Source organism: Pyrus communis, chromosome 5 (assembly GCF_041283825.1).
Source record: "Pyrus communis isolate YQ-2024b chromosome 5, ASM4128382v1, whole genome shotgun sequence".
In the NCBI taxonomy this organism is placed as follows: domain Eukaryota; kingdom Viridiplantae; phylum Streptophyta; class Magnoliopsida; order Rosales; family Rosaceae; genus Pyrus; species Pyrus communis.
In genome coordinates this window covers 34,266,409-34,281,244 of record NC_142569.1, presented here as the reverse complement: position 1 = coordinate 34,281,244, position 14,836 = coordinate 34,266,409, and the positions used below count along the sequence as shown (strand labels likewise).

The window sequence follows — 14,836 nt, the reverse complement described above, 5'->3', positions numbered from 1 at the left end:
ACATCGCGTATATGGGCCTACTTAAAATTTTGTGTACCCCTACTTAAAAAGTGTCCAAGGGCTCGTATATCATTGATCCAAATTTACACTTAACTTGCCATATAAGGCCCAACCCACCCACCGACTATCCAAATATAAACTGGCCGCCACGTGTGACTCAATCATCTCACCTAAATAATCAGAAACAAATTAAAATTTAATTAATTAAACCCAACAGAGGCCAACCGAAAACAGCAACAAACTACCCGTGCCGGAGAGAGAACTTGTCCCGAAACATTTGAAAAATCATTTTTTAAAATTAAAAAAATTAAAGAAAAGAAAAGAAACGAACCACGAAGAGAGAGAGGGAGGTGGAAACTGGAAAGCACATGATCTGAGGAAAGCTTCCAAATTCCCTCCACCTTCTCCTCCGTCGTCAACCCAAAACCCTAGAATTCCTTCCCAATTCCTGCAGATTACATACACCCTATACCAACACTGCTTTTATATTGATTTATTTTCCATCGTACACATTGCAATTCCTCCATTCTTCCCAAGATGTCTCTCAATATGAAAACCCTAACCCAAGCCCTCGCCAAGACCGCTGCGGTCATCGAAAAGACCGTACAGACCACGGTCCAGGAGGTCGCCGGACCCAAGCCTCTTCAGGACTACGAGCTCTTCGACCAGATCGGGTCCGCCGGACCGGGCCTGGTCTGGAAGCTCTATTCCGCCAAGGCGGCTCGTGAGTCTACGCGCGCGCACCAGTACCCCACCGTCTGCGTCTGGGTTTTGGATAAGAAGGCTCTGTCGGAGGCGCGCATGCGCGCCGGATTGGCCAAGGCGGCGGAAGATGGGTTTTTGGAGATCATTCGAGCTGATGCGGCGAGGCTGGTGAGGCTGAGGCACCCCGGGGTGGTGCACGTGGTGCAGGCTCTGGATGAGAACAAGAATGCCATGGCAATGGTGACGGAGCCGTTGTTTGCGTCTGTGGCAAATGCACTTGGGAATGTGGAGAATGTGGCTAAGGTGCCCAAGGAGCTTAAAGGAATGGTAGGTAGGCTCTGGTGGGCTTCAATTGTCTCCTTTTATGCTGGTTTCAAGTTTCGATAGTGTAATTTCGGTAATTTAGTGAATGCATGTTTGGATTGGATTCGTATGGACCTTGTGAATATTGGAATGTAGTTTAAATCAGTCAAATGCTCGGTCGGATTCAGTTTCTTTTATGTGGATCACCAATAAAGTAACCGACTTGAATTCAAATTTAGTTGTGTGATTTTGAGAATGATACATTTTATTAGTGTTAATAAGCGGATGCTCTGTAGAACAAGCAAGTTGTTCGTATTCCGAATATTATGTGCTCCTTCTTGCGTCTAGATGTATGCCCACTTATCAGAAATCATGGAATACATCTGTCATTTGTTTCCTTTAGCAGCCCTCTAGGAATCAGTTTCGACTGAGTTCAGGGATTATTCTCTTTCTTATACAGTGATGGCTGTGTTAGCGGTTAAATGAATTTGGTTCAGCTTTAGTTACTTGTAAAGTAGTCATACTTGAGAGGTCTTTGCTATTTTTGCTAGTTGGTGGATTTCTTATCCAGTTGTTGTAATTCCTTCTATTGTTTTAATAAAATTCTATCCTTCTTCTAAAATAATAAAAGTTTTCAAGATGGAGGTCACTGCTTTTGGCGGTTTGCTTGTATTGGATAGACCAAGCTATTTGACTCTTAAGCTTCTATTTCTTCTTCAGCATTATTTTTTTGTCTTCTGTAGAACTCATTACTCTCAAATATGAACTATCTAACTTGATAAACAAGTTTTCTGCACATGAATGTTCAATATGCATGTCATACTTATTTTTACTGAGGAAATTCAAACCCTATGAGCAACCTCAATACTATTGGGATGGTTATATTGAAATGAGTAAAACAAATATTGGTGAAGTAATTTTTTTATAGATACATTAAATTGATCTAGTTTGTAAATTTTTAATGGGCTGGATATTTTCTCTCTCCAAGGGCAGAATGTTCTGGAAAATATTATTCTACAGAAAGTGCATTTTCTTTAGTCAATCTCCTATCTGTCATGTGCTATATTCTGAATCATCCTGTGATATCATAGCTTGCTCAAAAGGATTTTTGCTTTGCAGGAAATGGGTATATTAGAGGTGAAGCATGGTTTGCTCCAGATAGCAGAATCCTTAGACTTTCTTCATAACAATGCGCGTCTCATTCATCGGGCCATATCACCTGAGGTTACAACTTCTTCTTTGTCTGTTTTCACAATATTTCAAATATGTAGAAGTGAAAATTGTCAAAATTTAAACTCTTTGTAGATATTTTATCTCTTGTTTATCTTGAGGCTAGAATGTCTAGCAGAATAATTTTCCTTCTTGTCCTCTGTAGCGTGAAGGTATAATTGTTGGGTTTTGCGTCTCAACATTAGGATGATGCAGAAATTAGGTTTGTATTACCTATTTCGTTTGGTGTACTATTTGGGTTTGGATTTGACTTCTTGGTTGGATTCCTTATTTGGTGGAGAGTTTTTGTTAATTAGTATAATTACCTATTTGATTAGGGTTTGGATTTACTCCCTATTAGGATTCTATGTAAACCTAAGCCCTATGCTCTATAAATAGGACAATAGGGTTAGTTTATTTTGTGTGGCTCATTCGTGTGACAATTTGGTGAGAGTCAATTTGTGAGTTTGTGAGTTAGAGAACAATTTAGGAGAATCTTCTCCGTTAGTTTTGTGTTCTCTACTGGTTTAGGGTTTGTAATTTATGGGTTTTGGGTTGTGAGAGTTTAAACACTCTTTTGTAATCTCTGGTTGTATAGTGAAATTGCTCGCCATGCTTTGCCCGTGGACATACGCTTTACGCCGAACCTTGTTAAATCTCTTGTATTCTTATTTTTAGATTGTTTGTTTCTTCACTTTCGCCTACAAAGTTGATGTATGGTACTTTATTAGAATTTGCTTCCCTTTGCACATAAAAGTACAACAATAATTACTAAGGAAAAACTTCATTTCATTTTATTGCCTGATCTTTATGTATCAGTCCCTCACTGAGTCTAATAAGTGTGTTTCTTGCCAATTAATTATCATACTTGTCCTCCAAATTAGAGGTTCAATGCATATTGAATATGTCAATTGAATGTGAAACCATATTGCTGCAGAATGTCTTTATTACAGCAAGTGGAGCTTGGAAGCTTGGTGGATTTGGTTTTGCAATCTCAACAGATCAAGCCTCAGGAAATATGGCTAATGTTCAGGCATTCCATTATGCTGTGAGTCGAGCTTCTGTTATAAGCTTATTACACAAAAAATTCTACTTCACCTGCATATTTTTACAATTATGAAAATGTGTGCTTTCTGTCCTGCAGAACATTATTAGCACACATTTGTTTTTTTGATCGTGATCTCTTAACATTCATGAATTTATGAATGTCTTCATTTTCTTCCTTGCTTTATCCAATTGTTTTCCATCTATGCAGTTGCATTTGCAACAACTTTGAATGATCTATACTTGCACACCGGATTTCTTTTCAAACAGCCAAGAGTCTGGCAGTTTTTTTATGAGCAGTATGATGCTTCCTGGTTAAAATGTTGACCGTAATTTTTTAGGTTTATTTATTTAAATCTTATCTAGATCCAATGAGAGTTCCCCATGAGCAATGTGTACCAGTCATTAATTGATTTGATATGGGTTGCACAGGAATATGATGTTGAGGACTCTGTGCTGCCCCTTCAGCCATCACTGAATTACACTGCTCCTGAACTTGCTAGGAGTAAAGCATCCTCAGCTGGATGTTCTTCTGATATTTTCAGTTTTGGTTGTCTTGCCTACCACTTGATTGCTCACAAGCCTTTGCTCGACTGCCACAACAATGTCAAGATGGTAATTTTCCTTTAAATTCTTCACTTATTTCATACAGATGCAAGTGTTTAATTGATAGCTTGTTCATGTACAGAAAACACAAAAAGAGCTTGTATGATATGCTTTTTCTTGCCTATTTACTACAGCGATGAAGAATCGAATTAATGCTATATTTATTCCTTTTTCTACATCTCCTTTAACAAGGATCATCTCCAACTTTTAGCTGCTACTTCCCCCACATGCACACTAAAATAGGTCATGGAATGAAGTAGGATTTGTGTACTGGTCTTTAATACTTTTCTCCATTTTCATTGAGTGATCCTCATGGTTGATCTATGGTTGTGTATTGGTGATATTGTTAATACTAATATTGGTGATATTGTTAATACTGAAGTTTTTCTTTTGCAGTATATGAATACCTTAAGCTACTTATCCAATGAAGCCTTTTCCCCTATTCCTCCAGAGTTAGTTCCTGACTTGCGAAGGATGCTTTCTACGAATGAGGCTTTCAGGCCAACAGCAATGGATTTTACAGGTAAATCATTAAACCTAACTGTATTGGAGCTTTGCCACTGAATGTAGGAAAACATTTCTCTGCTTCCGATGTAGAATAGGAGACAAAGAGAACAAGGATGATATGTGTAAAGAGACAGAGAAGGTTAAGGAGAGGTAAATCATGTTAAAATCAAGTATGGTTACTAGGAACCTATTAATAAAGTAGTATAGGCAATTTCAAGATTAATAAATACTTAGAAATAATTAAACCTAGTAACTGAATTTCCTGGTTCTTTTGATTAAAAGTAAATAATAATCAAATCTCTAAGCCCACCATCATTGTTAAAAATAGAACGCATGAGTTAAGGATGTTCCTGTTCTGATACATGAAAATCACTCTCAATTCTCCATGGAAGCCAAAAGTAATGTAGTATTATGGCTAGAATTCGTTTTGTCATGCAGATATTTTTGGTTTAATCTCAGCAGTATAAAGTGCATACACATTTGGCCTCGTTATTATTGTTATGTTACATATTTAAGTGTACTTTGACTGCTCTTTGTCTCATACTCGGGTTTGTTTATAATATTTATATGCAGGTTCTCCATTTTTTCGGGATGACACTAGGTTGCGTGCTCTTCGCTTTCTCGACCACATGCTTGTATGCATTTGCATTTCAGCGTAATCAGTGCATACTTCTGGGATAATGTTACCCTAGATTAATGTCTTAAAAGAAGAAAAACGGCTTGACAAAAAAGATTTGGTCATAAATCATTTTTTTTTTATTTGCAGGAAAGAGATAACATGCAGAAGTCTGAATTCCTGAAAGCATTATCTGATATGTGGAAAGATTTCGATTCTCGTGTATTGCGATATAAGGTTTCTTTCTTGTCTGATCAAGTGATGTGTCATTTATTTTTACAGTATTTATGTTTTGAGTATATGTTTGAATTTTGGAAACAAAGAATAATGAAAGGACCACCTGATTATTGAAATGAAAACCACATCATGATTTTTGTTTTTGGTTTGAGAAAAAAAGAACCCCTCAGGTATCTGGTTATGCCTATTGGTAATTTGTGTTTCACTATATTGCATTTCATAGTTTTGTTCAGCCAACTGCTAAGGATATTTTATCTATTGAACATGGTCTCTATTATGTCTTTCTAGGTACTGCCGCCGCTTTGTGCAGAACTTAGGAATTTGGTTATGCAACCAATGATTCTGCCCATGGTTCTCACGATTGCAGAGTCTCAGGTACTAATTGCTTTGCCGTTGTGATTGGAAATGAGCCATTGTTGTACCTACAAAAAAAGCTTTGTAAAGGATTGTGATTGTTTGTAAACTAATCATGCAAGGCTTGTTATGATGTATCAGATTCAATGTTCTAAAAATCCCCGCCTAGGCACTAGGCGGTTGGCCACTGTCCCAATTAATCCCTAGGCGTTTGAAAATTAAGAAAGGGTGCCTAGACGTGCCTAGGTTGTTCCCGATGTTTTCAATATGTTCTAATACTTTATAATCTCTATGTCTTAAAATTAAAAAAACTGCTTAGGTGCCTAGACGATAGGCCCCTATCCGCCACCCGACTAGTGCCTAACGCCTTTTATAACCTTGATTAAATTGTATTATAGTTCCAATGAAAAAGATGGTAGCAATGATGGATGCTTGAGTTTTTTAATTTTTGGGGTAGTTTAGGCAGTTTGGAAATCTTTATTTTTGTCGCTGTAAGTGTACCCTTGTCCATAGGATGCATATCATTTTTTTCAAGAAAATATTGTTTTCTTGTTAAAAGAAAATTGTTGTCAGCTAGCCGTGGAGGGTTTAACTGAGAAAATAAGGAGTTCATGGAGAATCACTCAAAAGTATATGTGAAATTTTGAAAGATGCAAGAAAACAATTATGTGATGATCTCATAAAAACTGCCATGATACTTAATTTTTGAAAACATGCATGATTGTTGAGACATCAAGCTCTAAGCCTAAACTTTCTATAATAATGTCTTAAAACTTGTACTCTCTCTCTCTCTCTCTCAGACGCGCGCGCGCACACACAGATGGTAGAGTTTATGGACATCATCAAGTGACAGTGAATGCTTTACGTTTTATAACTAGATTGACTAAGTTTATGTCTTAAAACATAATGTAGGATAAGAATGACTTTGAGTTATCAACATTGCCAGCCCTTGTTCCTGTCCTGAGCACTGCTGTGGGTGACACATTATTGTTGCTTTTGAAGCATGCAGAACTTATTATCAGCAAGGTAAGTGAAAACACTTTTCTGATTCTCTTATTTGGTATTTTAAGATATTATTGCATTATTCGGTTCAATCCCTGCACACTTTGTGTGCTGTGTCTGTTCAGTGCCTGGAAGGGGTGCTTACTCCCAGTGGATTACTATGTTGCTAGTAGATACTTTCCCCATTATTGAGTTATACACTTAACCTGTTATGTATTTATTTTTAGACTATGCAAGATCACTTGATATCACATGTCCTGCCCATGATTGTTCGAGCATATGGTGATGGCGATGCTCGCATACAGGAGGAGGTTTTGAGGAAGTCTTCTTTCCTTGCTAAAAAGATTGATGTTCAGGTGAGTATGCATTTACATTCTTTGGAAGCACACGCGCACACACACAGCAATGAAAACATTTGAAATACTACTTTTGAAGATGTGTTACGGTTGTGGGTTATTTATTGGCTTTTTTTTTTTTTTTTCTTCCCGTAATACAAAAATGTGTTTAGCACATGGATGAAGATAAACAAAAGCTATATTTTAGTTTTATTATCTTTTTTCTAAATGTTCACATACACACACTCTCTCTCTCTCTCTCTCTCTCTCTCTCTCTCTCTCTCTCTCTCTCTCTCTCTCAGTGATGGACACTTTTGAAGATGTGTTACAGTTGTGGATTATACCGTTGGCCTTTTTTTTATTTTTTTTTCCATAATACAAAAATTGTTTAGCACATGGATGAAGATAAACAACTTAGCTATATTTTTGTTTTAGTATCTTTCTTGTGAATCAACATTTTATGGGAGAGCTACTAGTATTTGTTGTCTTATATTTTCATTATTTGCAGCTAGTGAAACAAACTATTCTGCCTCGTGTTCATGGCTTAGCTCTTAAGACAACTGTTGCCGCGGTATGTATTTATTCTTTAATTGGCTTTCTTTGTTTCTTAAGTTTAATTTAAGAACATTCTCATTATGCATTCACCTTAAATGATATCAGTCTGTTCTTGCCATTAGTGAAAATTGAAAATACTGAATTTTGATTTTCTTTCTGTGCGTTATACATAAAAATGATTTAAAAAGAAAGAAAGAAAGAAAGAAAGAAATAATTTGTTGTAACTTAAAAGGCAACAGATTTTGATGTTATAACTTATATTGAGCATGATTTGGTTTTCATTTCATTCGTATTAAGAATTTGGAATCAAACTAATTATTTAAGGGTATGATCCCCTATAATAATATTTCTGGCACCACCTTTTTTTGGTCAGCCTCTTGGTTTCTTATCTTGAATTTAACTGATATTTCCTTTGGTTATAGGTGTATCTAGTGGTCAACATTGTAATATGTTAAATAACTTAATACCAACGAAGTGTCCCTGCCAGTCCTAATAGATTGACTTTCAATTGTCTTTGGCCTGTCACTTCTATTATATTTTATTTCTGTTGTGAAAACTAGTTGATAGTACTTAGCACTCTATTTTACCAAGAGTTATTGACCTAATCATAGTAGATGGAACTTTAAATCACACATTTTTATCACCTAATGTACCAGAAACTTGTCCGAGTTTTGTGCATCCTGTGCTAGCTGTATGTTGCTTCCTCATACGTCCACTTTGCATTACTGATCCTGAGTGCGGAAAATGACTTGATCGAGTGATTATTATCTCCCAAATTGCTATTGAAGCATATTGTTTCTTTGGTTGAATTTGCACAGTATATACTGTTTTCTAATTCCACTGATTATTAAACCATTTGACTGTAATGGGTTTGCCCTTGTTTCTACTTCTGAGGAAATTAACTTTTTAAACTGCCATTCATTATTTAACAGAGTGAAAATTATAGAGGAACAAAATTGTACAGTGGGATTCATCCTATGATTCACCTCATGAATCTTCTGCCTGAGTCGGTTTCTTTGTGTATATTCTTAGGACAATGTAATGCTGGTGGCAATGAACTCATAAGAAGTTAAAGTCCCAAAATACAGTTTTCTTTAGTTTTTCTGAATTGACGGCCAGTTGTATGACAGTTGAAGATGAATGAACTGGATGTTACCCTTTTTTTTTCTTGGTACTGTGGGTTCAACTGTAGCTTTTAATTCCATGAGACCGCCAGTTCGAGGTGGCTCTTGAACTTGACTTGGGTGAATTTTATATTGTTTTGTTATGGTTTAATCTTAATGTAACAATTGAACATGAATTTCAAATGTGCTTGTTTTGGCAGGTGAGAGTCAATGCTTTGCATTGTCTAGGAGATTTGATTCCTACACTCGATAAGCATGCTATTTTGGATATTCTGCAAACAATTCAGCGTTGTACAGCTGTTGACCGCTCTGCTCCTACCCTTATGTGTACTCTTGGGGTGTCAAACTCAATTCTTAAGCAGGTAACCGTTTCCAATAATGGATCTGGTTCTGTGGTTGCTTTATCTGTCTTCCGTAGCATTTTACCCTAATATCGTTATATATTATAAATTTATTACAAAGCTACAAGATATATTCATTTTCTTTGCTTCATGATTTTCAGCATGGGGTAGAATTTGTTGCAGAGCATGTCCTCCCGCTGCTCATACCTCTTCTTACTGCCCAGCAATTAAATGTTCAGCAGTTTGCCAAATATATGCTCTTTGTCAAGGATATTCTGAGGTGATAATTGAATGTTTTGAGTTTCACCCAAGTAATGTCTGCATGCTTACATGCATTAATTGAATGTTTTGAGTTTCACCCAAGTAATGTCTGCATGCTTACATGCATTTTTATCAGTTTCAGTATTATGTAATTCTTTCTTGCATTTAGTTTTACTGATATTAAGTCTCCTTTTCTGTATTGGACCTATTGGTTTTGTGGCAGGAAGATAGAGGAAAAACGGGGAGTTACTGTGACGGATTCTGGAATTCCAGAGGTAAAACCATCTCCATCTGCCAATGGACACCACTTCCAAGTCCCAAGCAAAATAAGCGGAAATGTCGCCACCGCTGCAAACAGCAGTCCAGCATGGGATGGAGATTGGGGTCCTATAAAAAAGCAGCCCTCCAATTCCCTCCAAATTTCTACAAATTCCATTACCTCCACTTATCCCACTCCGGGTAATGAACCAATTCAAGTAACTTCTTCACAGCCAAATTCCTTGTCGCGAACTGCAGTATCTAGTCAGCAAACACCCGTATCATGTCCCCCAGTTGATATAGAGTGGCCTCCTAGGGCGTCTTCTGGAGTTACCCCACTTGCTGATACTGAGAAGCAATTAAATGCAGGAGCATCATCCAGTTCCAGTTTTGATGACGTTGATCCTTTTGCTAACTGGCCCCCACGGCCTAGTGGCCAAGTAAGTGGAATGGGCCCTTCCAACAATGGTACGATAGAGCCTCCCAGAAACAAACTGTCCAGTGGATCAAACAGTATGAACCTCTACAGCAATAGCAATGATAGTTGGGCCTTTGTTACCGGAGGGTCTGTTGAGCAAATAGGACATGGTCAAGGCAATGCAACTTCGATTACTGGTGGTTTGGGTAGCTCAGGTTTCAACCCCCCTAGTTCTATTGGATTTATGAAACAGAATCAACCGATATCAGCTTCAAATGCTTACACAGATAAAAGATCAGCTGATCTTGGGTCCATATTTGCTTCTGGAAATAATGCGCAGACAGCACCTAGACTTGCTCCTCCCCCATCAACTGCTGTAGGTCGAGGAAGAGGCAGAGGGAAGGGTGCTAGTTCGGTGTCACGCTCCAGCCATGCAAAATCGGCAACTGAACAGCCACCCCTTTTGGATCTGCTATAAGCTTAATACATGGTTTTAACCTTCATAACGTTGGATGTAAAAACGGTACAACAAAAGATTTGGGAATGGCCCATGTAGAGTAGGCCTGCCTTGCTGTGTGGAGAAACTGATTTTGTAAATGATTTTGGGATCCTACTGTCATATTTCGAGCATGGATGACTGACAGCAGCAGCTCTCGGGGATATCAAGGTTTGTTATGTATCGGTCTTTTTTGTGCTTAGTTTGTATTTTGTTGTGATTTGGCACCAAATTTTGCATTGTAATTTGAAAGCTTCTTGGGTTCAATTCTTCTGGATAAGTGTAATCTTCGTTGCAGGCCCAGCCTCAAAGACTGGGTTTGAAATCAATAAAAGAGACTCAGGTTGACCGAATGCTATTGGAAGGAATATGTACCGAACAATTTTTGCTACTTCGATTTGGTTTTGTAGTCACTGACTCATCGCCAAGTGCGTATTCACTTTTCTAATTTTTTTTTTTTTTTTCATTCTGCTGTATGAAATTGTTATACGGGTGATGACACACCCCGACCGAAGTCGAGATGTGCTGGTCGTCACGTGAGGATGACGTAGCCAAGTGCGCAACATAAGTGATAATAATAAGAAAATGCGAATAAATAAAAAAAACCAAAGCTAAACTTATTTAACTAGAGATATTATGTAAGAGTGAAAGAGATCAAGTATAAGATACACGCATATCAGAGCATAGGTAAAACGAAAGTGCAGTCGAACTAACTAAGTATTAATTATACAAATAGGGAGAAGATCCCTGCTTTTATTTAGTAGAATGTCAGAACCGCCGTTTAGTCCTTGTGAGCCACCAAGGATGAACAACTACCTAGAACTTGGAGGGGTGCAAAACAGAAGGGTGAGTGGGCAAAAACAAAGCGTTTGAAAACGTATTTATCGTTATGAACATAATAACCCCTCTCCATAAAACTCGTACAGTTTCCAAAAAATACTACTACGTAAGTATGAAAACCAATGCACAAGAGCGGCGAAAACTGAAGTATGCCATGTCATAATATCTCAGCAATAATAAATGCAAGTTAGGTGTGAAACCAATATAAAATAATATACCAGTCGGAGTCACCTAACGTGACATGTAGGATTGGACCTTTAGCTCATCAATCTAGGCTAGCACACGAGTCGGAGTCACCTAATGTGACCTGTACGACAGGCTGGGTATATATATGTACGCTTAAGTGCTAGGATCACGTGAAAGCTGTGCGATAATTCGCAGGTCACCTACGAGTCGGAACCACCTATTGTGGTCTGTACAACAGGCTGGCACCAAACTTGAATTTAAGGTGAGCGTGCGGTGTGGGAGGTGAACAATCACATGAAAGTCGGCTTTAGCCCCAGGCGGGAGCACTAATACCGAGGTACAACCATGATGAGCTCTAAATAAGTGTGTGCATACCAATGCAATACAACCCATTCAATCATATAATACTCATCTGAAGCTTACCTGAGTCTCCGCAACATCGCACAATACAATTCACAAGTGTATCAATGCAATATTTAAGATGTAACTTATTTACAACATGGCAAGCAAAGCATAGTTCCATATAAAAATGTTTCTGAAAACTGTATATAAATATATATACAAAAAAAATGCCCACTCACTAATAAGTAGCAGGATAGTAGCCCTCTAGCTTCGCTTGTCCATACCCATCCTCGAGGTACGTATCACCTATATGCGATACAACTATTTTTTCGTTAATTAATTAGCACATAAACAAAGCCTAGGATTAATTCCTCATATGTTGCTCAAATGGGGTGTTTGAATATACCAACGTGATCTACTCGACAACACGAACACCCCCATACTTTTAGAAAAATTTTTGGATGTCAGACGCACTCTCACTCATTGGCCAAGTCACGGCCACATGCGCCGGCCACGCATAGGCATGTGCCTGACACACGGGACGGAAACCCTAACGGCGTTGGGAATATTCCGTTAAAATAGCAGAATATTCCATTATTCTAATGGTGTTACTTGATGTCGTTAGAATATTCCGTCAACTTTGACTTAATATTCTTCTTCTTCTCTGGTGGATCATGCCGGTCTCTGTCATTTGGTTCGTCGGTTTCTGGAAAATTTTCAAAGCTTAATATCTACGTCATTTCTCAACCAAAATCCATGAAATTTATATGGATTTGAAGGTCTTGAAGAGTAGAACACATTCGTACCTATTAGGAGTTCAAAATCCTACGAAAAAGGGTCAAAAAATTCCTTGGAAAATCCTGCCAATTTTGCAACTTTCCAAACTCGCCTATATCGACGTCCGCTTCACTCCAAAACTACTCCAAAGTGTTAGGGAAGTTGCGTGGATACCTTTCCAAGCCTTAAAACCTCGAAACCACGTTCGGGATCGCGTCGGAACAACTTGGCTCCTCGTCGGAGCTCGTGAGTCGACGATCAAAACTCACCAAAACTGAAACCTAAGGGTATGGCTAGGTTTGTGAGTTTGTGAGGAGTGTGATGGTAGTTTTCGTAGGTTCGATCCATACTGTTTTGGTGTGGTTTGTGCGTGTGAGGTGTCTCGGGTGCAGAAGGAAGAAGAAATGAGAAGAGTCGACAATGAGAGAGAGAGTCTATGTGTGTGTGTGTGTGTGTGTGTGTGTGTGTGTGTGTGATTGGCCAGAATCAGAAAATAATATTTTCTGATTGGGTTGTCGTGAGAGAGAGAGAGTTTCAATTGACCCAAAGAAAGATAAAAGCCCAAAATTTGATTGGTTTAGAGGTAACGGGATCCAATATAATTGGTTCGTGATTTACTCGTTTACGTATTCAATTAATCGTTTTCATTACGAATCCGATTTGGGCCTAACTCGCGTTGACGCACTCGTGACGTCGAGTACGATTTAATTACGATGGCAAGAAAATAATTTAAAACTACCAAGGTACATCCACGTCACTAAGCCAATGAGGGCAATATCATCACTTTACGCACTAGGGGAGAAAATATATATAATAATTTGGGACAGATCGTCTTAGGTGAGAGATTGAGAGTGGTTTTATTGTGGGTATGGTAGAAAAGACTGAGGTGCCTTACCGGAGGTGGGAGTTTGTAAGATGGTAAAGACATGAAAGTAGAGCTGCCTGCCAATCGGCAATTGTACATTTCTAGTTTTGTGTGTGCTGCCGCGTTCTATTTTACTTGCTTTGAATGGTGATGTGATATATTATTTTTGTCGGTAAGATTTGAACTCAGAATTTACCCCCATCTACTTGAAGGCTGGTTGTGGCGAGACTAAATGGTCATGGGCTCATTTTATTGCTTGTCGAACAGCGGTACTGGCTGGATAGAATAATCTCGTTCCAACATTGTAAGACTCTTCCCTTCACCCAAAATCTGCCGAACCAAATCCACCACAATGAAAACTTGACCCAATGGAATAGTTGTATGCTAATGTGAATTTTAATACACCAAGTATTTTTTTGATTTTGTGTTCGTCATGGAAACTCCCTCTTTATTGTCAATCTTATCAAAGTGAACGAACATGAAAGAACCGATTGGGAAATAATTAAGACAAATACAACCAAACGTAACATTAACATGTATAAACAACGGCCAGATTGACACGAGCATGACACAAATAAATAAGTCGTGCTCAAGCTCTATTACATTGTTATTTCGTTGTCTATTTTTTGAAATTTCTTTTCAATAAGCAATTTCAGATTAACAAACAAAATTCTTTTAATATTACACTTTAGAAAAGAAGAAAAGTATAAGTATCCACATTTAAGTGAATCACGTAAACACTTGTGTGGTGGTGTATTTTACGAACCTAACATAGTAGTTGAGCCAATTATTTGCATGAACATGCACATATAGACATGTAATGGAGCTCAAGAGATAGTAAGTGCGCCTCACTTTTGGATTTGGCATGTTATACATTGAATTGAAGAGAGTTGTAATTAAGAATGTAGAATCATATTTGAGTACATTGTATAACAAATAATAATAAAAACATATCCGCAATTAATTTAGCAGGTACATCATTAAGCGTATGGAATAGAAGGGTGTAATAGAATTAGCCAAGTTTTGAATTTTCGGAAAATTCAAATACATTCTAATTCCAATTTTAAAGTTTGAAATTTCAGTTTCGGACTTGAATTGCACGGAATATTTTTGGAACTCTTGGCCAGAAAATTGGAATATTAGATAACTAAATAGCACGACTGCAATGCATGGATTGCTGCCGCCGCCGACTAGAAGTAATTCCTAAACTTGAAGCATTATTAATTTTATTTTATTTTCTAAGGAATTTCATGTATAGTTAAGCAGAATGCAATGCATGAAAAAGACGTAAATTGGACTACTGAACGAAGAGGATTAGGGGTTTAGGGGGAGTATCTGTATCTGTATCTTATCTTTATTCTTTATCCTTCAGTTATCATATATAATGCTTGTAAAATCATGGATTGGTTTATCCTCAAATCAAGCTAGCAATCCAGAAAGCCTATATTTATGCAT

General features: G+C 37.8%; 1 protein-coding gene across 2 annotated transcripts; it reads left to right on the top strand.

The window, feature by feature from the left end:
- The first annotated feature begins 212 nt into the window (after positions 1 to 212).
- On the top strand, positions 213 to 10,739 carry LOC137725396 (SCY1-like protein 2 A). Of its 2 annotated transcripts, none has more exons than XM_068464061.2 (14): positions 213 to 1,032; positions 2,128 to 2,232; positions 3,155 to 3,265; positions 3,694 to 3,876; positions 4,264 to 4,390; positions 4,948 to 5,009; positions 5,141 to 5,227; positions 5,516 to 5,602; positions 6,494 to 6,607; positions 6,811 to 6,939; positions 7,427 to 7,489; positions 8,798 to 8,959; positions 9,100 to 9,218; positions 9,423 to 10,739. In XM_068464061.2, exons 1-14 carry the CDS (start codon positions 538 to 540, stop codon positions 10,351 to 10,353), a joined length of 2,775 nt encoding a protein of 924 aa, XP_068320162.2. In that variant the 5' UTR covers positions 213 to 537; the 3' UTR covers positions 10,354 to 10,739. The 2 variants fall into 2 exon arrangements, with proteins under 2 accessions (XP_068320162.2, XP_068320163.2); XM_068464062.2 differs by having other exon boundaries at positions 288 to 1,036.
- Positions 10,740 to 14,836: the final 4,097 nt, after the last annotated feature.